Below are 25,688 nucleotides of genomic sequence, written 5' to 3'. Positions count from 1 at the left end.
AGTATTTTTCACCAAGCAAGAATCTCTATCAACAGGCAGCTCTCAGGAACTACTTTAATGGTTTGAGAACAGACATTGTTGATGCTGTAGCTTTTTGGTGCTTGAACGGATTTTTCTTTTTCCCTTCTACTTCCCAGTCTAGAATCAGCTGATGGCTATGGTCTGTGGTAGTAGCAATGATATCCCAGAATATGGGCAAGTGTGAATGTCAAACTCAGTTTCTTAGAAGGATGATGTATTGATACAAAACAGAAGAGCAGGAATCATAGCACATGAAAGAATACTCCTCCGAAATTCAGACTAATGATGAAAACAATAATTTGTGTGCATAGCAATATGAGGAGGGTGGAGTGGGAGGGGGAGATAGAATCTGGGATTTTAGATTTTAGAATCTGGCCCCCTCCACCAACAGCAAAGTAACTAGTCAATTCCTTTACAATTTCCGCTATTAGGGAAGAGTCCAGACTAACACTGGTGGAAAGTTTCCTCCAGGATAACCTCCATATTATGCTAAGGTAGGACATCTCCCCTGGCTTCAGGAAGACTTAGTATGAAACTGTTTAATAGGGTGTTAGAGCACCTCCACTGTGAGGTATCCAACAGTAAGTCCCCCTGCTCTACGTCCTATATAGTATTCACATTCATATATTCACATATGACAAAATGTCACAACATTTTACCAGTGACATGAGGTCAGTGTTTTTAAAAGGGGCTCTCACATTTCTCCCTTACTCTGTGAGCTCAATGTAGTAATAGTGCATGTTCTGACAAAGAGAAGTGATGAGCCATGTTCTAATGTACTCATTTAGACAAGCATGCCCTCTAATAGCCACAACAAAAGAAAGAAGCAATATCAATTGATAAACATATTAAACTGCAGTCTCTCGAAATATTTTGTTCCTGAAGAATGTACCAAGTATATAGTATACAACAGAGTGATTCTCTCTCTCTCTTTCTCTCTCTCTCTCTCACACACACACACACACCCCCACCCTTGTAGATTGATGTGAAGATATTCCACCTTCGGAATATATTTAAAAATGTAACTGGCCATTTGTGCACTCTAAAGGAAAAATATTACTCGTTTTTAGTCTTCTAAGAGTCCCAGGGATGTCATCTCCTACTGGGGACCTTCACATACTTGTCTTGTTATTCTCCCTTGTCATTCAGATAATATCGTCTCCATCAACCATACAAATAATTATTCTAGGATCAGAATCTCCATTATCTCCTCCAACGCCTTAGTCTCTGAACAAATCCATTTCTCAGAGTTCTGTATTATCAGCTTCCCAGATATCGCACACGACAAAACCCTCATACCACCAGAGCTTCATGTGTTAAATCTTTTTGCCAACATCATATTGTGAAATACTGCCACTCTAGAATAACTGTAATTCCAGATACCGAGTACTACCTATGCTCCTTGAACCTTACCTATCAGGAGAGAAATCAAATGAATAGGCCATACTGTCCTTAACCACCCACATAAAACTCAGCCACTTTCCAAACCATGTCAGAAAGTGTTACATAGCATCAATCCCCTCAAGCTTCTGCAACCTGAGTTTCTCCCAGCAATCACTTTGCCCTAGATTAAGGGTGAGAGAGACTGGAGGTAATGCCATAGGTTATTTAAGCAGCTCAGTACTATTCTGTCAGAGGGACACACTCCAATTTTTCACATGCCTACACAGTATGGAATAAATTATCATCATCAATACCCACTTCAAAATACCCAGCCATCGTTGAAAGAGAAATTTCACCAAACTGATAAACATGTCTAAAAATACAGTAGTCTAAACATGGATTTCAAGAAGTTAATAGATATTTGCATATCAATAAAATCATTGTCAAAAAATATTACATGTTGTTTTAAACTGTTGTACCACTTCACTTGATTAAATTTTGACTGAGGAGAATCATATTTAATTCATGCCGATCAGTGAGCCCTAGTGGCAGATCAAATAAGCATTTATATGAAGTATCAAGCAAGTAGTCTGTGGTGAATTAAAACTGTTTCAAGTATTGAAGAAGAAATGCTACAGGGAGTTAAGAAGAACTCATTGCCTTGAACTCTGCTCTACCCCACAACCTTGTGTCAGACCTTCTCAATTAAGAGCTCTGTTATTGTTCTGCAGTTAGTGTTTTGCTTATGAAAATTTAAAGCACTGTGAACGTTATTGGTGTGAATGATGAATACTGAGTTGGCACACTGAGCATAAGCTGCTCAAGCTCAAGCTCAAATGTGTGTTTGATATTTGAAGTTGGATATTATTATATCTATTAGTTTTAGTCGCATATAAAGATCATACAACCTGATATCCAAAGACAACAAAACTTTCCATTCCGTTTGGTCTTACTTATTATCTTAATACTAGGCATCACTGCAAGAAACAAGGCAATTTATCTAGATCTGCACTAGGTGTTTCCCAAGAGTTAAGATTTTCAGAAATGGCTGCCTTATGTTAGGTACCTCAATCATACTTTGGCACCTAAATAAGTAAAAAGATCTCTCAGAAAATTGTCTCAATAAAGGAAAAAGTTAAAACTAACATTAAAGATGTTCTGAGAATTTCCCTCACAAAGACAACAGTCATTAAAACCCTGCTGCATATTCATGCACTGAAGATTCTACCAAGACCAGTCCATAAAGTGTAGAGGCAATCACAGGTGACAGTGGCTGATACCTGAATCTAATCAAACCGCTGAAAGAAGTGCACCTTCTACCTTTAGTAAGACTACCAAGAGAGAAGGGCATAAATCTGTCTGAATGGAGCCATCAGCAGACAGTTCACTCAACACAGCTCTGCCTGTTCAAGCAGACATTTCTACAAGCAAGCAAGCAAACAGTATCAGCAACAAGACACCTCAGAAGAATAAAAGAAGCTACAATACAGGATTAAAAGCAGCAATCTTCCAGCCCAGCGTGGTTTCTACAACATTATAACATCACTATACCTTCATCAATGGTTAGAGTTTGCAAAAACACTGCCAACAGAATAGATTTAATTTTTTTTAATCATTTTACTAAAATATTGAAATACTATTGCATTTTAAGATATTTACAGATTCTCCAGATGGTTTAAAATTACTGCTGAAGAGGAGACAACATTTAATCTGGTTAAACACAAAGAAATAGTGTAAGATTCTTAATATTAATTAATTTGCTCAAGACTTCTCCTTGAAGGACTTCTTTTAAATAACTGAGGTAAAACTTCATTTGCTTTCATAGGACTTAGTTAAGATTACTAACAACTGCCCACTTATTAACTCTTTAAGTAATCCATATTAAACCAAACAGGATCCACCAACCCTTAAATAAAATTCCATTGCCCATCTATAAACTATCTTAGCTATCTATGTTACACTGAGACAAGACTCACTGGATTCTGGGAATAACATACTTTCATTTTAGTTTACCTAGAAAAGAGCATCCCCACCAGCACAGACACACTCACAAAGGTAGGATTCCTGTTGAAAGCTCTCCACAGACAGACAGAATAGATTGTAATTGAAGTAACCATTGTTTATTATTTGTATCTGTTTTGGATTGTACTTATTTTTACTCCCCCACCCCTTTCTTTAATAACCAAATAATAATTGTGATTAATTTGCTGGTCTTTAACCCTGGTGTCCGCTTAGGCATGGAAAGAACCCCATGTGACTAAAATAGTGAGAGTCAAATTCCCAGATTGCTTCAAGAGAGACAATTATTAAGATCTGGCTTCCCATTTCTTGTTTCTCTAGACCAGGGGTTCTCAACCTTTTTCCTTCTGAGTCTCTCCCCGCCCCCACCTCCCACCACCACCCCCACATGCTATCCACGGCCCACCTGTACCACAATTGTTTTCCTGCATATCTAGTAGATTAAAAGCTGTATTAAATTGATAGTTATACAGTTAAACCCACACACCTATATAATATAAAAAAGAAAAGGATAATATACGTACAAAATAAAAACTAAATATTATGGTCAAATATTAATATGTCTGAGCCCCGCCGCCCAGGACTGAAGCCAAAGCCCAAGCCCTGCCACCCGGGTCCCCCTGTGGCATAGGGCAGCAGGCAATTGTCCTGCTTGTTACCCCCTAACTACACCAGCCCTGCTGAAGCCAATAGGTTTCAGCATATCATGCAGGAAAATTAACATGCTCTCCGTTTTTAAAAAAAAAAAAGTGCCCGAACAGTGCAAGGTGAAACAGTTTTTATTTTTTCTATGCTGTCTGGTTTATTTTGGCAGACTCCCTGAAATCCTCTCAGGGTCCCCCGGAGGCTACTGACCCCCCGTTGAGAACCACAGCTCTAGACTACATTTTCAGTAATTTTGGGGATAAAATTATGTGCAACTCAACAACTTAAAACATCTCTTTCTTCCCCACAGTTTTAGTGAATAAAACTTTCATGTAGCTTGAGTTCAGGTAATTTAGGGCCATCTCCTGAATTTTTCATTTTGAAGAAATAACCCTGCCCCTTTTTACATTATTGGTGTGGGACCAGGAGAAACACTAGGTACACCAGGAACTTCCTGAAGACAAGAGGATGCAGATCCTTCCAAGAAGGATCATCCTTAAGAAAACTTAGGGTGTGGGGAAGGAAGGCGCAGTATGTCCATTTACAACACCTATTACCTTGCCCCAAAAATTCCAGGAGGCCATACATCCACAAAACTGACAAACCTGGAAATGCCAGGCAAGCAAATGGTGTTATGGGGCATAGGAGGGAAGTACTGTTCAGGACTGGATAGCAGGCAGTGAAGCCAACATGAGCTCCTCCCTTTTTCCACAGCAGGTAGCTGCAGCCTGGGCCACTTTAATCCCTACCCTCTATTCTGCCACTGGGAAGACTCTCTTTCTGTGGCCCCTCCTCTACCCCCATTGATTCCCATTTTTTCAAATAAAGTACCATTTGTGGTACATTAGCTGTAATGCATGACCCAGATTAATAACATCTCTACCTACAGAGGTAAATAACACAATTCCTTCTCCCTTTTCATACCACTTCAGGAAACAGGCAGGATATCAAGGAAATCCAGACAGGCATGTTTGTGTTTTGCTTTGGTAAACTAAATGAACCTAGATCCAGATTGTTAAAAGTGAAATACTTCTCCAGACTGTTTGGAAAATGCAGTGTGTACCTAAAGCTTTTAAAATGTATTGATAGCAACAGCTTTAATTTAGTATGTCAGTGTTCAATATGTCACAGCTCAAATAGTCTCTCAGAAGGAGTTTTAATGCATATGCATTATTAATGCAGCATCTGAGGGAGCAGATCTATCTGAGTTGGCTTTGACCAACAAGTCATTAGTCACAGAGCATAAAGCAAATTTGGGAAATGGAGATATAATAATAGATAAGAGAACCATTTTCATTTACCCTGTCTCTAGCACTAGTTTAAAAAACTAATCATAAAAAAACCACTCTACGTAACCAATGGACTATATCCATGCATTATGGAGCTTTCTTAGTTTAAAATGTAGGTGTGTGCTTGTGCAAGACGTGATGCACATATTTATCAGGTTTGTGTGTCAATGAATCTCAGGATTGTTTTCTTCCATTCAGATGGACTGTTCTGGCTTTCTTGTGTTAGAAAACAACAGCTGGTGTCCAAATTAAAGAATGAGTTTTCAAAACCAGCAAACTAGATCATACCTCTACTGCAGCACAAACTACTAAAGAACCTACTAACACCCCAAAAACTGGATACAGCACTGTTAAAATTAAAAGCACAACATCCAGCAACTCTCTTTCGTGAGAGACAGAGCTTTCAAATATTTAAGAATGCTGCCCAAAATGAGAGATTTAAGATAGCTCAATGAAATATTTGATTCTTCCTAGGACAAAAACAGTTTAACATCCAGTTTTAGGCTTATTTGGAACAAGATTCCATAGCCTTGTGAAACTGTTAATATACTAAGTGGGTCCTGAATAAAAACATAAACATATATTTATTTTGGACTCATATTAATGCTACACATGGGGACAACTGGCCCATCATATACCCTAATCACTACAATGTTCAATACAGCACTTATAATTCAACACCTAAAGTTCCGCACCACAAAGAGCATTTGATGATCTTAGCATTTAGGATTCCATGGATTTGGAGAATGTTAAAAATAACAATGTTACATGAAATACTGCAATATTATTTGGCTCTATACATCTTGGAACCTAGGCAGCACTGTTTTATACAGCATATTTCTTAATGACTTGAAAGAGGGTTTGAATAGTGAAGCTGAAGTTTGCTGATGGCAAAATTTACAGTAGATTAGGCAGTGAGAAAGGCAATGAGAAACTACAAAAAGACCTAATGAAATTAGCAAACTAGACATCATGATGAAACTAGATGACAAACTAGATGACAGATGAAATTCAGCACAGACGAGAGTGCAAGATTTTGCATGTTGTAATTACACTGACAGTTCTGAGTTGCTAACTCAATGCGTAAATCTAGTATGCAGTTGTAGTCTTATAAGGAAAATATCTAGATGTCACTGTGAACACTTCAATAAAGACATCTGCTTAGTGCACAGTGGTGGTCAAAGAATGAAAATATGTTCTGCATTAAGAAGGGAACACAGAATAGCACAGAAAATGTAATGCCAATATAAATCAATATTGCACATCACTGCCTTGCTATGACTGTATATCTGATCCCTGTGGGTGGAGTAGGCCCATCCCCCCTGAATCATATCAGGTGAGTCCAGCCCAGTCAATTAACGGGGTCTGGGCTATAGTTGGAATAGACTACCCCTAGAGGTTGCAGAATACCAGGTCTTGGAGGACAGGTTAGACAAACACCTGTCAGGGATGGGCTAGGTTTATTTAATCTCAGTGTAGGGGATGGACTAGATGACCTCTCAAGGCCCCTTCCAGCCCTACATGATTCAACCTATGATTCTATGAATACAAGAGGATAACTTGATAAAATTATAAAGAAAAGCACTTAAGTCTGACAAAAAGGGGAAAACATTTTAAGTAAAGCACAGTTAACATTTGGAATTCATTGCCACAGGGTTCTGTGAAGAAAATAGCTTGTAAGAATAAGAAAGGTATCTGCAGTAGAATTAGCTAGAATAAAGCTGAAAGAGCCATCAACTCTCCTGCTTTGTAGCACAAACTTCATACTGATTGATATCAAGAAGGAATCTTAAGTCTACATGTTGTATTCTTTTGCATAATTATTATGTCCATCATGGGGAATTTAACATTTCCACTGAATCAACTAGCACTGGTCACTATTGGAGGAAGGATAATGAACTAGATGGGAAATCGGTGTGTTCTAGAAAAATAATGCCTTCACACTTTTACAATTTGTTTTTTAAAAATAGCTTTATAAGCATTACAAGAAACAGTGGACCTGATCTCTTAGGTCAAAGCTCACGATTATTACTTTTACTATACTTACATTGTAGGTCATTAACTTAAGGTGGAGGAGTGTAATAATTTGGCTGAACACAGTATCAACAGTTTCTCAGATATGTAATGCCTTTCCATTAACATCTACATTATTAGGCATGCTGAAGATTGTATATAGCCTACCACTTCCTGTATACTAAACACTTTCCATAGCAGTTTTTCTTTTAAAAACAATAGTATACATTAAACTACATAGCTATAATCTAAACCAAAATTACTAATACAGCTGCAAAAACAAAACACCAACTGACTAGATTTATTACTACTGCTTTTAAGGAGCACAACTTTGTTGAAACAACATTGACACTGCACCCCATACTCATCATAGTAATATTAAAATATGATTACGGCATAATTATGATCATTTTGTACAAGATAAGTTATGTGAGGTGTCATTGGGAAAATTATGATTTTCTGAATATGATTATTTGTATGCCTGGATCATTTTTGTATCTGAAGTTATGAATATTGATTAGGGATCTGAATTTCAAATGGGCTTACTCTGGAAAACACCCACAGCCAGTCTTTGAGGTACAACAATGAAGAAGCCAGACGGGGCTGATAGCCCATCAGCAAAGACAATTTAAGCTTACCCTTCCTGTGGGCATTTTGGTCACCCTGTAAACAACGGCTGCTATAACACCGCAAGGGCATGGGACCAGACCACATGACTCTGGACTCCATCTTGGGATGTCAGTATTTTTCTAAAAACTGGTCTGGGAACCAAGTTTTGAAACAAAGTGGTCCCACCATATTCTAAAACTATATAAGGCAGGAACTGACATCATCTGTTGTTTTTCACTCCCCACATAAGACAACGCCTGGAAACACCTCAGGAAAAAAGACTGTACTGTGGGACGTGCTGGATACAGGCTAAAGGGATTTTTTCATGAAGACCTATGTATGAAGACTTGAGAAACCCAAGCTGTAAAGATAATGCAGCTTGTGCCTTAAGAATCTACAAATCTGCCTGTACCATCAGTTAGGGTGAGAATCTGCTAATTCATATCCAATCTATATGTATATTAAGTTTAGTTTGCATTTTTGTTTATTTGCTAGGTAATCTGCTTTGATCTGTTTGCTATCCCTTATAATCACTTAAAATCCATCTTTTGTAGTGAATACATTTATTTTATGTTTTAATCTAAACCAGTGAGTTTGGAGTGATTGTGTGAGAATCTTAGCTCAGAGAGGCTGTTGCACATTCCTCTCCACATGGGGCGGGGTGGGGGGGAAGATTTTTTGAGTTTATGCTGTACTGTTCCCTGTGCACCACAAGATGGCATAATTTTGGGTTTATGCTCAGTGGGGGGAGTGCCTGGGGAGCTGACACTTACCTGGGCTTTAGCCTTTCTATTGTTGGTTCACAGAAAGTGACTAGTCAAAGAGCCTGCATGTAACTGCTGCTGCATGTGTCCTTACCTGTGGTAATGTTGGAGGAAGTGTAAGGCCGGGAGCATGTCTGCAGCTTGTCACAGCAGCACAGTGAGAGAGGGAGCCCAGGCTCATGGGTCAGAGGGCTCAGTTGTACCCCAATTCCAGGTGGCACCCCGGGGGAGAACCCATCACACAACATATGGTTTTGTTCTTCCCTTATGCATGTACAATTCCCATTAATATCAATGAGAGTTAAGCAGACATATAGAGAGAACTGTAATCCCCTCAAAATGGACAAGCTACTATTAAAAGCACATCTGTCAAATATAAAGAGAAGGGTAACCCCTTTCTGTTCACAGTGCCGTAAAATCCCTCCTGGCCAGAGGCAAAACTCTTTCACCTGTAAAGGGTTAAGAAGCTAAGATAACCTCACTGGCACCTGAACCAAAATAATCAATGAGGAGACAAGATACAAGCTGGGGGGGGGGGGGACAAAGGGTCTGTCTGTCTGTGTGATGCTTTTGCCGGGAACAGATCAGGAAGGCAGCTCAGAACTCCTGTAAAAAGTTAAAAGAAAAGGAGTACTTGTGGCACCTTAGAGACTAACAAATTTATTTGAGTATAAGCTTTCGTGAGCTACAGCTCACTTCATCGGAAGTGAGCTATAGCTCACGAAAGCTTATGCTCAATAAATTTGTTAGTTTCTAAGGTGCCACAAGTACTCCTTTTCTTTTTGCGAATACAGACTAACACAGCTGCTACTCTGAAACCTGTAAAAAGTTAGTAAGTAATCTAGCTAGAAATGCGTTAGATTTCTTTTGTTTAATGTCTGATAAAATAACTGTGCTGGAAGGAATGTATATTCCTGTTTTTGTTGTCTTTTTGTAACTTAAGGTTTTTGCCTAGAGGGATTCTCTATGTTTTGAATCTGATTACCCTGTAAAGTATTTACCATCCTGATTTTCACAGAGGTGATTCTTTTACTTTTTCTTTAATTAAAATTCTTCTTTTAAGAACCTGATTGCTTTTTCATTGTGATTAAGATCCAAGGGTTTGGGTCTGTGTTCACCTGTACAAATTGGTGAGGATTTTTATCAAGCCTTCCCCAGGAAAGGGGGTGTAGGGATTGAGGGGATATTTTGGAAGGAAGACATCTCCAAGTGGGCTCTTTCCCTGTTCTTTGTTTAACACGTTTGGTGATGGCAGCATAGGATTCAAGGACAAGGCAAAGTTTGTACCTTGAGCAAGTTTTTAACCTAAGCTGGTTAAGAATAAGCTTAGGGGGTCTTTCATGCAGGTCCCCACATCTGTACCCTAGAGTTCAGAGTGGGGAAGGAACCTTGACAACATTGGACTACTCTTTGCCAGTTACATTTATTCATGTGGAATACTCTCACAAACTAATCATGCATGTTAGTCTATCAAAAGTTCCAGCTTTAGGAGGCCAACTGTGATTTTTAGTGTGCTGCCCCAGTGGCCCACTTCCTTCGAATGCTGCCAAGAAGATCCAGCACCCTGAACTAACTGACAATTTTGAAAGGTTGTACACAACACATTAGATTCAAGGCCAACTGAGCCAGCCTCAGTTTTGGAGATCAGTGTGAATAGGTCAACTGCATCAAATTTAGTGCTGAGGTGTTGCAGTTTATCATGTCACTGAGGATGTAGAGCATATGTACTAGCTCTCTTATGAAAAATCCTTAGGAAATTCTAAGTGGTAATAAAAGTTGAGGTGCATAGATTTTAGCCATTTTTCTAAACAAAATAATAGTCTCAGATTAACAGCAAATGACACAAATGTCACATAAATGGAAATAGTTAAAAATATCTTAATGCATTTTGTATCTTGTAGCAGTACCCATTGCTCTCAAGCTTCCCCCACCACAAGCTGACCTGTCATATTACCGTAGATCAGGCCTAGAGTTTGGACTATTCTCATGGGGATAAAAAGTATTCCCAATTTTCTGCGTAAAGAGCTGTTCTAATCTGAAAAGTGACAATGCGAGGTTTCATGTTTATCTTTTCTCAATGTTTTCCAGATCAAATCTGCTCATTTTCTTCCAGTCTTGCAAACTCAGCCTAGGTTTCTGAGAGACAAGTTGGGTTCTTTCCATTACACATTCCATCAGTAATGTCAGGCTCTGCACATCAAGGGCCAAATTCTGATCTCGGTTACACCAGTATAGATCAGGATTAATTCTACTGACACTTCAGTATACTTAGGGCTTGTCAATAGAAAATTTATAAATGTGATTATTCCAATATAGATTATTCTGACTTGAGAAGCAAAATAAGGTATACCAATATAAGGGACCTTTGTGTTAGTACCTCTGTCTCCATGCTAAAAATAAATATTTTAGGTTTTTGTTTTTTTAAACCACACCCTGAATGGACAGTTATATCAGTAAAACTTTTCGAGTGTAGACTGGGCCCTATTCTTAATTTAAATGATGTAAATAAGATCTGAATTTGCTCACAAATTAGGTTCTTTAGTAACACCTGTGCAGCCCTAGCTTCATTCAGGAAGCTTCTCAGACAGCAGTGGGTTTGCATAGATATAACTGAGTGAAACATTGTAAAATCCTATTTCTGATGACAGGAAAGAATCCAGCTCATTTCTTTTCAGCTGTTTTGATTTTGTAGTCCTAACAAAAGTGCTAAATACGTAGTTAAAATGTATTGCCTGTTAAGTCAGCAACTACAATTCTGAATGTGCTGAAGAAACTGTCATTTTACTACAGTAATTTTTCAGAACAGAATTATACTTTAATAGACACCTTTTAGAGTAGGAAATACAACTTAAAAAAAAAGACTCACCAAACAATACGGAAAAACAATGGGGTTAGTTTATTTCAGGGGTTTTCAAACTTTTGTACTTGTGACCCTTTCACACAGAAAGCCTCTGAGTGCAACCCCCTTATAAATTAAAAATGTGTTTTTTATATTTAACACCATTATAAATGCTGGAGGTGAAGTGAGGCTTGGGGTGGAGGCTGACAGCTTGCAACCCCCCAATATAATAACCTCGTGACCCCTTGAGGGGTCACAATCCCCAGTTTGAGAACCCCTGGTTTATTCTCAAAGGCAGACTCCATACTTCAGCATTTATAATCTATAATTTATAATTAGCACACTACATGCTGAGGTAACTCATGGGAGCGGGAAATCAGGGGAGTGCCACTTTTGGGAGATATTCCATAAAGCCAAAACCCACAAATAACGAAAAATAAAAAGGTATGAGATTTCAAAATTGATTAAATGCTGCAAGTTCTTTTAAATCTAGTGAGTTTTAATGATTTTACAAATAAGGAAGCGATAACACTGGCTAGAGCAAAGAATATCACTATGCAAGGTTACAATTCAGTTCTGCTAATACAACTCAGCCCTGACCTGCAGGAACCCTACTATTCCAGCCCTGTGTTGCTCTAGATTACGACTGCCAATCATGTTAAATTGTGTTGTGGGTTTATGAGGTGGACTAATATCCATAAGGGACAAGGCTGAGACCACCAAATCTCATTTTCACTGGTGACCTAGGCCAGAGGGGAACCCAGGTAAAAGGCTATTGTATTAACTCATTGAACTTCCAAGCCCTGTGTTCTGATCATTTTTGATAATCAGGAACAATAAATTACCTTTTCCAAAGCACTATTATGAGTGGTGCTGTGCCTTGGCTGACACCTTACCATTTTTATAAGTATGGTAAGTGTGATTGCATTAGCTCATCATACACAGAGAGAGAAACAGGATAATTTGAAGATACGAAAACACCAAAACTTTCATGCAAACATTGGCCAAAATTAAAGAAGTCCATGCACAGCATCAAATACACTGGCATTTAAAGTGGAGTCATTGTTATCTTTAGTTGAATCACAATATGAGGGTGCTGGAGATCAGGTTTAACATGACTGCAAAGAAGTTTGGGAAGAGGTAAGGGAGGCAAAGGGAGCATAAAAAACACAGATTGGAGATGAAGGCCTGGGGATGGGATGGGAGAGACTGTCACAGGAAAATGCAGCATGGAACCATGTTTCCCAGTATCAGCAAGAAAAACAACGGGGAGTCCTTGTGGCACCTTAGAGACTAACAAATTTATTTGGGCATAAGCTTTCCTGGGCTAAAACCCACTTCATCAGATGCCTGGAGTGGAAAATACAGTAGAGAGGTATAAATACACAGCATATGAAAAGATGGGAGTTGCCTTACCAAGTGGGGGGTCAGTGCCAACGAGCCAATTCAATTAAGGTGGAAGTGGGCTAATCTCAACAGTTGACAAGAAGGGAGGAAAAATCACTTTTGTAGTGCTAATGAGTTCAATGAAACCAAGGTGGCCCATTTCAAATAGTTGACAAGGAGGTGCGAGTATCAGCAGGGGGAAAAATTAGTTTTTGTAGTGACCCATCCATTCTCAGTCTTTATTCAGGCCTAATTTAATGATGCCCAGTTAATTCCAGTTCTGCAATTTCTCGTTGGAGTCTGTTTTTGAAGTTTTTGTTGAAGAATTGCCACTTTTAAGTCTGTTATTGAGCATCCAGGGAAATTGAAGTGTTCTCCTACTGGTTTTTGAAAGTTATCATACTTGATGTTAGATTTGTGTCCATTTATTCTTTTGCATAGAGACTGTCCAGTTTGGCCAATGTACATGGCAGAGGGGCATTGCTGGCACATGATAGCATATATCACATTGGTAGATGTGCAGTGAACGAACCCCTGATGGTGTTGCTGATGTGGTTAGGTCCTATGACGGTGTCCCTTGAATAAATATGTGGACAGAGTTGGCACCAGGGTTTGTTGTAGGGTTTGGTTCCTGTGTTAGTGTTTTTGTTGTGTGGTTGCTGGTGAGTATTTGTTTCACGTTGTAGGGCTGTCTGTAAGCGAAGACTGGCCTGTCTCCCAAGGTCTGTGAGAGTGAGGAATCATCCTTCAGGATAGTTTGTAGATCCTTGAAGATGTGCAGGAGAGGTTTTAGTTGGGGGCTGTAGTTGATGGCTAGTGGCGTTCTGTTACTTTCTTAGTTGGGCCTGTCCTGTAGTAGGTGACTTCTGGGTACCCTTCTGGCTCTGTCAATCTGTTTCTTCACTTCAGCGGGTGAGTATTGTAGTTTTAAGAATGCTTGATAGAGATCCTATAGATGTTTGTCTCTGTCTGAGGGATTGGAACAAATGCAGCTGTATCTTAGAGCTTGGCTGTAGGCAATGGATGGTGTGATGTGGTCTGGATGAAAGCTGGAGGCATGTGGGTAAGGATAGCAGTCAGTGGGTTTCTGGTATAGGGTGGTGTTTATATGACCATCGCTTATTTGCACTGTAGTGTCTCTTGTGTGGACTGAGATTGATGGTGGGGTGGAAATTGTTGAAATCCTGGTGGAATTCCTCAAGGGCCTTCTTTCAATGGGTCCAGATGATGAAGATGTCATCAATGTAGCGCAAGTAGAGTAGGGGCGTTAGAACAATGCTTCCTCAGCTCTCATCTCCTAAGTCAGCCGTAAAAATGTTGGCATACTGTGGGGCCATGCGTGTACCCACAGCAAGGTGCCTCTGAGGCAGGCAAAAAGAGGGACATATGGATTTGGGGGAGGACACTGGTAGGAATAGGATGAAGCGGGTGCAAGGAATCCCAATAGCACAGAGAAAGGGAACAGGGAGAGGGGACATGAAAAAGGCATGCAGGGAACCAGGAAAAGTTCTGGGACAAGGCTGTAGGTATGTTCCTTGGGATGGGTGTGTGGGGGGAGGCTGTTTTACTGCTTTGATTCATTAGCTGGCTGAGCTAATCATTATTTGTATAATTATGGCAGGGTGGGCATTATTTTCAATCATAAGTCTAATTAATTAGGACGTTGGGGGCTTTTAATAGGGATATTTCTTTATATTTAGATAACAATAAAAGTATCAACAATGACAGCATAGGAGATATATGCAGGGAACCAGAGAGACATGGCAAAGAGCTTAGTTTTCGATGTACTTGGCCGATTAAAAGCCTGTCTGCTCCCCACCTATCACACCCAGGAACAAGTCCCACTAGCAGTCATACTTCTATGGATTTGATAATGTCAGCAGGAAGGGAAACCATATTTGGTGGAACTCAGCACACATGGCAGAGTAAGGCTCTCTTCCTGAATACCTTCTATGCTACCCCAATTTAAACTCTTGGCTCTCATTAAAAGAAAAAAGGGAAAAAATTAAACAAAAAATGTAATTAACAGGAATTAAGATTGTAAGTGTGTTTCAATGGAGTGCAGCTAATGACATCCCTTTCATTCAACCAAAAATTCATATAAGTGATACCCTGTCTTTGTTAATTTCACCATTGTTAGATGGGAATATCCCTCTGCACCCTCCTCTTTTAAAAAAATAAATAAATAACGCAGTGACTGTCTCTTTTCCACCTGATTTATTTGTTCCTGTGTTTTAAATTTAATCAGAATACTTTCAGTATCAATACCATGTTTGTTTTTCCAACAGAATCAGAAATAAAAATAAAGCTGAAAGTACATAACTATAATGTAATCTGCAGTGCTATATTCTGACATATTACTTTTTGAGAAGTCTAACACATTCATGCTATTTTTTTACATTAGAAAAACACACACACACACACACACACACACACACACACACGATGTCAAGCAATGGAAATCAAACTTAATAAACCAAGCAACCTGATCCAAATGCTACATAATAAATTAGTTTAAAGCCACTAGGAAAAAAGCCAACATCCCCATACCTCTTAAAATGTATTTCAATGTACCAAGAAATAAAGATGGAAAAATCAGTCACCATTATGTTAAATATTTATTGCTAAAACAATTAATATTTTCCCTAGGTGTTTCAGACTGTATTAGTAAAACAATCTTACCAGCTATGTTGGAAAGCAACACATAGCTTAGAGTGCCCTCTATCTTTTCCTAGAAGTGTTTCAGGAAATACTCTTACATTGTAGATGTCCGCTATGAGTTCTGTTTTCAAAAATTCAAATAAAAGAGTATCCTGGTGTGTGCAGAATTATTGTTACAATTTAAAATGCATATTAAAGCATTGTTTAAAATATTCCTATATACTGTTTAAAGAAATGTTTACATAACAGAAAAATATATACTTACAGTGCCATTTCAAACTGCTCAAGCCACTTTTTCTTCAAATCTTTAGTTTTGCAATAAAATTCCAAACCATTTTGTCCTTGTATGTGGATGAGGTAGAAGCCATAAGACCACTGTGTGAAAGGTATGGCAATTCACTGGTTAACAATTTAATATTCAGGCAGAAAGAAGACAATATTTTTATATTCATCGTATAACACCAATCCTGAGTTCGGAAAAATGGAGATCGTACCATTTTGCATTTCTGTTCAGTTTAATAATGGCTCATTCATATCTCTTCATTACATCAGAAATTAACATAGTTGAAGCCCTTTAATAGTCATACTTTAAACCACAATGTCCAGTGTGTTTTTGATATTATATGGCTTTGACATTTAAAAAAAAAATACACAAATTGCTGAAGTGTGGTTGCACAATATTTCATATACTCAAGGTCTATGGATTTCAAATATTTAATAGTGGTATATATTTTGTATGTAATAGTATTATAAACATTTACCTTTTTAGTTTCTTTATCAGTGGTGGGATTATTTGTGATTTTGTACTTCTGAAGATCTATTATTTCCTTCATTTCATAATTATCACCTCGCCGTTTGCACACAATTACAGCTAAATCAAATAAGAAGATATGCCTATGAAAACATAATATATAAAGGGTTAAAAAACTTGTCTGTATGCCAATACACTAATCCTTTTAAAATAATACACTCTCATATAAAAGCATTGCACGGAGCACTTATGATTTTGAAATTTAGCAATTAAACTATTGGGTAACAAAACATGAACCACTTAAAGTACTTTTGCAAGAGGTGCATAGGGATTTAGATATTAATGTAATGGCTAACTTCTCATGAACCACTTTGAAAATTTACTTCCTTGACATTAAATATTAATAGGAGCTACATGTGTACAATGGAAGGAGGATGTATGCATGAGAATTCCAAATTTCACAGGCAGATGCCATGTTGTAGTTTACAAGCATTTATCTAATACCAATTCTGTCTTTAGCAACCCAAGTACTGTATCTATATTCTCACCTGTCTTGCCTTGCACGTTTGTCTAATGTAGTTATCCTTATTTCACCATCACCTTGTGGTCTTCCATACATTAAGAGAGAATGGTTCTAAAAACAAAAAAAGGAAATAAATTCATTATTTAACATATATGCCAGCAGAAGAGTTAAGATAATATCTGACATTCAAGTGTCAGTTGGTTATTATACTACAAAGCCAGATTCTCCAAGCGTCAAAAAGAACTTGGCACCTTTTGGTCCTACTAAGGATGATATGGCATAAACAAACTCCTTTTATTCCACCCACCAAGGGACCTGGTGCACCATGCAACAAAACTGATTTAGCTGCATGCATCTAAGGCAGTGGTTCCCAAACTTGTTCCGCCACTTGCGCAGGGAAAGGGAGCTGCTGGAAGCGGTGCGGGCCGAGGGACATACTGGCCACCACTTCCAGCAGCTCCCATTGGCCTGGAGCAGAGAACTGCAGCCACTGGGAGCCGCGAACGGACGAACCTGTGGACGCGGCAGGTAAACAAACCAGCATGGCCCGCCAGGGGCTTTCCCTGCACAAGCAGCGGAACAAGTTTGGGAACCACTGATCTAAGGAAATGGAGAGGAAGTCACTGTATACAGATATCATTCCAGGCCAGCCAAAAGAACACCACATACACATAGCTGAATTTTACCCAGGCTTCTAGCATTATATAAGATGATAAGGAGTAGTAGATATCAGTAAAGTAGAACAATGGTGAAAAGCTGGAATAAACAAGGGTGTAAATATAGCCTACCACATACCAAATTCTCTATTGATAACTGAAACTGTTTAATTTCACGGAGGGATTCATTATCTCTCTTCACTTCATTTACATATTGAGCCAAGTCCTAAAGCATAAAAAAAAAAAGGAGGGGGGAATATTTCAGTCAGAAAAATTCCAATACATTATTTTAAGCAACTGTATTTATCTTCATTATTTTGCCTAATCTGCAAAATAACACTTTTTAAAAGTTATTTTAAGTGTTCAGAAATTGCTGATATACATGCCTAAGTATGCAAGCTTTTAAAAACTGTCTCTATTAAAGCTGGGCAGAAAATGATATTCTCATCCTGTAAAAATTTTGAGAACTCAAAAAATATTCACATTCTGCATAAAGGAAATCTAGATCTTTGGAATTTTTTGGCAAAAGAAAAAAAAGACTCCCGTAATGTCCAACAGCCCAATTGTTCGGGAAACCACCTGGGTTATGGGAGACTCAGGTTCATGGCTGTGCTCCAGTAAATATTTAAATTATTTATCCAGAGTGGAAGAGCTCCAACAGGAGAGCGACCTACCCCAAATCAGCCAGGCACAAAGAAGCACTGGTATCAGCTGGGCTAAGAAAAAATTAATAGCGAAATAAGGAATGTCATCTCCACCTACAGAAACCAGCGTTTAAGTTAAAAATGGTTTGCTCCAGCCTGGTGGAGTGCTTCTTTCAGTCAGGAAATGGGATACCTCATTCAGTCTTGATATTTGCACATGATTTCAGAGATCTGATGACAACCAGGCCTGCGTAAAAGATGTAACCAAGTCGAGGTTCTAATTGCTCCTATATGCAGTAATCCTGGATAGGTTTAGTAGGATGCCCAAATATCTACAACTTCAAGACCCAGGCATATAGTGAGAGGGCAGTAATGTCTGAACCACAAAATAGAAGTTATATATTAGCATGCCAACAGCCAGCGTAATTCTTTGGTCCCATGCACAATAATGGGCCTGACTGACTCTGGAAAATGAATCTTTTCCACATATAGTGTTGGGATCTGGAAAAAGTTTAGATATGATCTTAAGCCGTGGACCAGTATATCTTCTATATTTGTGCAATGAATGTGCTGGTAAATTTGCCACTTATCTTTCTCTATTCAAATAAGGTGTTTATCCTCATTTGTATGTCCTCAGCGGTATATAATCTGTAATATCTAGGAGCAAACATATTTTAGGAAATATGTGCTAAATGGAACAATTTTCTAACATATTAACCAGGAAAAGGATAGAGTGGGAAAATATAATGAAAACAATAACTGAACTCTGTGCACAGCGTCAAAAAAAAGGAAAGTAAGAGAGTACTGCTAGTTGCAGAGGGAATTGCAGACTGCCAAGGGATACAGCATCAAACATGTAATGAGATACTGCTATTTTAAAAAGCACTTGCTTGTGCCATTTGCAGTAGCATGTGGAGTAATGGTCACTAGGAGAGATATTAATGCCTTCTAGCCTAAGGCAACAAAGACATTATTAGGACATAAGTTGTGAGGAAGGAGAACTGTGTTTATCTTATTGGGAAACTCTTAACCAAAATTTGAGGTGATCTGCAGTAATGGAAGTTCTACCCATTTTGTAAAAGACTAGTAAAACTGAGAAAGGCAAATTTTTTTCCAAATGGTTAGGAAGCTGAGAACTATGGGACAGAATGTAAAAATTAGGATATTACAAATAAATAGAAGCCAGTCATTTCTACTCCATGCCATATAAAACCTATTGGCTCAGTTACTAAAAAAGCCTGTAGCAATATCCTTGATTTAGCCTCCTTAGACGAGAGTTTGTGGTTAGTTAACAAATATTTGCTAGATCTATTGTGAATTGCAGGACCTCCTTCAGCAGCAAAAATACTGTGAACTTCACTTCTGCATGCCTGTGTGTTCCGAAAAAGGCCCCAACCATTTTAACTGGCAGTGAAGATGTAAACATCTACCTGCCATGGCACACTTACCTTCATTGCATCAAGTGCCAGCTTCAGATTTTCCTTCTCAGTTGGGTCAGTGGTGTGCTTCACCAGTTCCTATTTGGCAAAATGCAGGGATATTTCTTATAACAACTTTTCACTCAGCCAGCTGCCAATCAGTTTACACATTTATCACAAATAAAATGACTACTGTGCACTGGTCACTCTTAAAAACTTGCCAATTTTGCCTTAAATAGATAATAGCCCTAGAATTTATTTTTTTCCCCTCTATGATTCCCTATACATCTCATAGTGCACAACTAGGGATTACCACAAATAGTTAAATGGCAAGTATTAAGTGTGAGCACTGTTATTTCTAAATACTAATAATATTTGACAATGAACAGTCAATTAAAGCTAATTCTATTCTGATAACAATTAAAACTTACCAGTCAGATCCTTACTGTACATGTCTGTTACTTCTGGGGGGATTATGTGTGACTGTGCGCCCGCAGAAAACAGCCATCCCGCAGAATTCCTGTGCTTCCATGCAGAAAACAGCAGAGAAGCAAAGGGAAGCCACATGGAGGGGGGGAAGGGTATGACCATGGGTACAGGTTTTGGGGGAATATTGCTCCCCACAAACAGAGGTGAGGCCTGGGGAGGCACATAGGGTTACGTACCACTGCTCCCCGTCCCCCCATCTTTGCAAGCGCAGAGCTGCCCAGCTGAAGGAAGCTATGTCTGGGCTCTGCTGACTCTACAGCTGAACACTGCCCCCTGGGTCCTACTGCCAGTTGTTCTCCCCTTCTGCGTGCTGGCAGCCTTTCTGTTTTCTGTGCAACAGTGAGTGCCAGTGGTGGGGCTGGGAAAGGGGGAGGTGGGGAAATGAGGGAAGAGGGGATGTGGGGGAAGAAGCAGTGGGAAAGGGAGCGAGGTGGAATAGGGCAGGAGGAGGGGAATGTGAGAGTGAGGGGAGAGGGGTGGAGAAGAAAAGGGGATAGGGAAATTGTGGGGGGAAGCAGGAGCCCAGCATGCAGCATCGCATCAGCAGCAGTGGCGGCTCTCCCATTAAGCAGGCCCATTCAACTCTCACCCGGACAAGCCTTACCCCCCTACACCTGCACTCCTCCAACGAGCCCCCCACACTCAGACCCTCACCCCACTGATCCCTAACCAGCTGCACCTGGACCCCACCCATCAAGCTCTACTCCCCCAGCACCAGGACCCCCACACTGAGTTCCCACACCCAGACCATCCCCACAAAGCCCCATCTCCCACACCCAGACCCTCCTTGCTGAGTCCCAACCATCTTCACCTGGATCCACGGTAGAATCCCATTGCCCGTGCACCCAACAAGTCCCTGCGCATCCAGATCTCCCACTGAGCTGCCCACACCTAGATTGCCCTGCACAGAAACCTCTCACCCCACACCTAATTCTCCCCACACTAAGCCCCTCCACACTTGGATACTGCTGGGCTGAACCTGTCCTGGTGCGCCTGGCACAGAGGGGCAGGGTCCCAGGGTGTTTCTGAGGCAGGCCCAGCCTTTGCACTGTGTCAGGGTCGAGTACAGCTTCACTACCAAGGCCCTGGACTAGGGGAGGTGTGGGCTTCAGGGTGATCTCTCACCTCAATGCAGCCAGTGTCCTGTACTTCCCACTGCCATGCTGGAGCCACATTTATTTATTGACAAATAAAATTTGCTGAATTTTGCAGAATTTTAAAATATTATGCACATACTTTTTAAAAAAAATTGGCAGAGATTTTTTTTGGTGCAGAACTCTGAGAAGTAGTCTGTGCTGAAAGCCCAGGCAAACAATATTAGATAATTTTCATGTTACTAGCAACAACATGAATAGTCAAAACCCCAAAATAAGAGTTTGTTTGCAAAGATGAAGTAGGAATATATGCTGACAAAATCTTTAACTAAAACATGTGACTAACCACAATGAGATAGTCACTACTCAAGTACAAAATAAGCTGCATTTATATAATATTTTATAGACTGGAATGTGGATGACATATCTTGACAGTATATGATAATATTTCAAGAATGTTAAGCTATTTGCTATATTTTAAAAGATACATAGCCCATCTAGAATCTAGAAAAAGTAATGGGTTAGTTAAAAGCAAAAAAGAAAATACAGAGAGAAATAAGTTATTTCTTCTTGACTGCATTTTAAGAAGAGGACTATATGTTGTAACCAAAAATAACATCTTGCTAAAATACTAGAAAATGGTGGGAATAGATGCTACTACTTAAAAGTGCAGTTTTTTAGCAATTTTTATTTTGCTCCTAAAAAGACTGTAATATATTTGGACACCCTGTTACATACCTGATTGTAGTTTTATGATGCCTCACACTTTAAAACACTACGAGTGACATAATCTTTCATATCATTTTTCATAATATACAATTTGATTATATTGCCTTGGTTCACATCTCAAATGTTTTAAGAAAGTGGCTCTGTCATCAGTTTTGGTTTGGTTTTTTTCATGATTTTCTGTTGATCAGTATATTGATGACTTGCATGTATATAGATATATTTCAAGAAATGTAATAAGTTTGAATTACACAAAGCACTGCAGAGTCAAAATTATGCTTCACATAAAGATAGTAGCTCTTTTTAAAATGACATTTTACAAGCATCAGCAGGGTTGACAATCTAATACAGTAACATATTTCTTTGCTGCTGAACTAATGAGTCTCCTGGAACAGCTATCAAATTAAATTTATAAGACTCTTCACCCTCATTATAGGACTAACCGTGGAAGCCAAGAGCTTTGTGGGTTATAACAAGAAGCATTTCAAAATAAATACGGTTTTATTAGAATTTACTGTAGCAGGGAAGTATCTTATAGAATGGTATCATCTCGTTCAGCTTAATCTTTGGGGGTAGTGGTCTACATTACAAAACCACTATTCTCATAGTTTGCCACCACTAACTTTTAAAGAAGCCATTAAATGAAGAGGCTCAAATACCTGGGAAGCAATTGTTATTCTCAGATATGCTTCAGCTGTGTGGAATGCTCACCACAGAGAAGGCTGAACTGCACTGGATTCCAGACAGATAAGTCGCAATTCAAGTCTATAAAAATGTTCGCAAAAAGAAAAGGAGTACTTGTGGCACCTTAGAGACTAACAAATTTATTTGAGCATAAGCTTTCGTGAGCTACAGCTCACTTCATCGGATGCATCTGTAGCTCACGAAAGCTTGTGCTCAAATAAATTTGTTAGTCTCTAAGGTGCCACAAGTACTCCTTTTCTTTTTGCAAATACAGACTAACACGGCTGCTACTCTGAAACCTATAAAAATGTTAATCACTGTCCTTTAATAAAGGTACTGAATCCTCATTATAACAATCCTCTGATGATAAAGCATCACAGCTTTGCGCTTAATCACTTTAAATTTAAAAAAAAAAAAGTACCTGCAGCAGCAGATGATATTTCAGAACTCGCTGCATAGGAACCACTAGAAGATCCCGCAAAGTAAATTTCCCATTATTGGCCCTCTTGGAACATTCCTAGTTTTTAAAAATAAAATACAAGATTGAGCTGTGATTCCTGCAAAATAAAAAAAAGATACAAAGTACACTCCTATTTTTTTTTTTAAGTAGACATAAAAGTTTGCCCGGTCATCCAGATATTAGGATACTGGATAAATACCACCATAATGAGGAAAAAATCATCTCCGTAGTGATAAGCTGAACCAAAACCCTGGCTCAGACCACCACTGAATTTTGGGGTATTCAAGATCTGGATCCAGATCCTATTTTTCAGGTATTCAGATAGAGCGATGACTGTGGTATAAACACTGTAATTAAGATAAGAAACCACACAGAGTTTTGTTGATTTGAAGCTGTGAGTGGCTATAAGAGAAACAGAGATAGCAGTTGGAATCACTCTGGCTAGTGCCCAGCAGATAGTTCAAGTGCAACACTGCAGGTAAACAGCAGACTCTTTGTCTTATTAGATGTAGGCATAAATAGCACAACAGCTATAACAACTGTGTGGACTGAAGGTGACTAGTAAACCTAAAAACTAGAAATCCTGTTTATCACAGGTGGGATCAGCAAACTCCCACCCTGCACATTTACTTCCCCACCAAAGCTGATGGGCAGTATACTGTATAAAGGGCTGTAGCTGATTATCCTCCAGCCCAAAGAGGAACTGTGCTTCCCCTGAAAAGGCACAGGAGCAGATCTGTGCAGACACATGACTAAAACCCCGACCAGGAGTGTTCTATCTGCTTCCCAAGATCCATAAACCTGGGAATTCTGGACGCCCCATCATCTCAGGCATTGGCACCCTCACAGCAGGATTGTCTGGCTATGTGGACTCTCTCCTCAGGCCCTATGTTACCAGCACTCCCAGCTATCTTCGAGACACCACTGACTTCCTGAGGAAACTACAATCCATCGGTGATCTTCCTGAAAACACCATCCTGGCCACTATGGATGTAGAAGCCCTCTACACCAACATTCCACACAAAGATGGACTACAAGCCATCAGGAACAGTATACCCAATATTGTATCCAGGGATACTGTATCAGTATCCCCGATAATGTCATAGCAAACCTGGTGGCTGAACTTTGTGACTTTGTCCTCACCCACAACTATTTCACATTTGGGGACAATATATACCTTCAAGTCAGCGGCACTGCTATGGGTACCCACATGGTCCCAGAGTATGCCAACATTTTTATGGCTGACTTAGAACAATGCTTCCTTAGCTCTCGTCCCCTAACACCCCTACTCTACTTGCACTACATTGATGACATATTCATCATCTGGACCCATGGAAAAGAAGCCCTTGAGGAATTCCACCAGGATTTCAATGATTTCCATCCCACCATCAACCTCAGCCTAGACTAATCCACACCAGTGGTCCATTTCCTGGATACTACTATGCTAATAAGCGATGGTCACATAACCACCACCCTACACCAGAAACCTACTGACCGTTATACTTACCTACCTGCCTCCAGCTTTCATCCAGACCACACCACACAATCCATTGTCTACAGCCAAGCTCTACGATACAACCGCATTTGTTCCAATCCCTCAGACAGAGACAAAACACCTACAAGATCTCTATTAAGCATTCTTAAAACTACAATACCCACATGCTGAAGTGAAAAAACAGACTGACAGAACCAGAAGAGTAACAAGAAGTCACCTACTACAGGACAGGCCGAACAAAGGAAATAACAGAACGCCACTAGCTGTCACCTTCAGCCCCTAACTAAAACCTCTCCAGTGCATCATCAAAGATTTACAACCTATCCTGAAAAACGATCCCTCACTCTCACAGATCTTGGGAGACAGACCAGTCCTCACTTACAGACAGCCCCCCAACCTGAAGCAAATACTCACCAGCAACCACATACCACACAACAAAAACACTAACACAGGAACCTATCCTTGCAACAAAGCCCAATGCCAACTCTGTTCATAAATTTATTCAAGTGACACCATCATAGGACTTAATCACATTAGCCACGCCATCGGCGGCTTGTTCACCTACACATCTACCAATGTGATATATGCCATCATGTGCCAGCAATGCCCCTCTGCCATGTACATTGGCCAAACTGGACAGTCTCTATGCAAAAGAATAAATGGACACAAATCTGACATCAGGAATCATAACATTCAAAAACCGGTAGGAGAACACTTCAACCTCTGTGGCCACTCAGTAAAAGATTCAAGGGTGGCAATTTTGCAACAGAAAAGCTTCAAAAACAGACTCCAACAAGAAACTGCTGAGCTTGAATTAATATACAAACTAGATACTATTAACTTGGGTTTGAATAGAGACTGGGAATGGCTGGGTCATTACACATATTGAATCTATTTCCTTAAGTATCCTCACACCTTCTTGTCAACTGTCTAAATGGGCCATCTTGATTATCACTACAAAAGTTTTTTTTCTCCTGCTGATAATAGCTCATCTTAACTAATTAGCCTCTCACAGTTCGTATGGTAACTTCCAACTTATCTGTATGTGTATATATATATATATATATATATATATATATATATATATATATATATATATATATATATATATATATATAT

The 25,688-nt window shown here is 39.3% G+C and overlaps 1 protein-coding gene across 5 annotated transcripts in view; it reads right to left on the bottom strand.

Annotated features, from left to right (window-relative positions):
• The window catches only part of VAV3 (vav guanine nucleotide exchange factor 3), a 255,820-nt gene that overhangs the window by 99,813 nt on the left and 130,319 nt on the right, over positions 1-25,688 (bottom strand). For all 5 annotated transcript variants that reach the window (XM_038412017.2, XM_043520500.1, XM_038412019.2 and 2 more), the window contains 6 exons: positions 23,036-23,131; positions 19,652-19,720; positions 17,699-17,785; positions 16,929-17,014; positions 16,391-16,523; positions 15,895-16,004 (listed from right to left, as the gene is read on the bottom strand). In XM_038412017.2, coding sequence (XP_038267945.2) covers positions 15,895-16,004; positions 16,391-16,523; positions 16,929-17,014; positions 17,699-17,785; positions 19,652-19,720; positions 23,036-23,131 — 581 coding nt within the window. The remainder of the gene's footprint in view (positions 1-15,894; positions 16,005-16,390; positions 16,524-16,928; positions 17,015-17,698; positions 17,786-19,651; positions 19,721-23,035; positions 23,132-25,688) is intronic.

This window comes from Dermochelys coriacea, chromosome 8, assembly GCF_009764565.3.
Source record: "Dermochelys coriacea isolate rDerCor1 chromosome 8, rDerCor1.pri.v4, whole genome shotgun sequence".
Lineage (NCBI taxonomy): Eukaryota > Metazoa > Chordata > Testudines > Dermochelyidae > Dermochelys > Dermochelys coriacea.
This window is presented reverse-complemented; position numbering and strand designations above follow the sequence as displayed.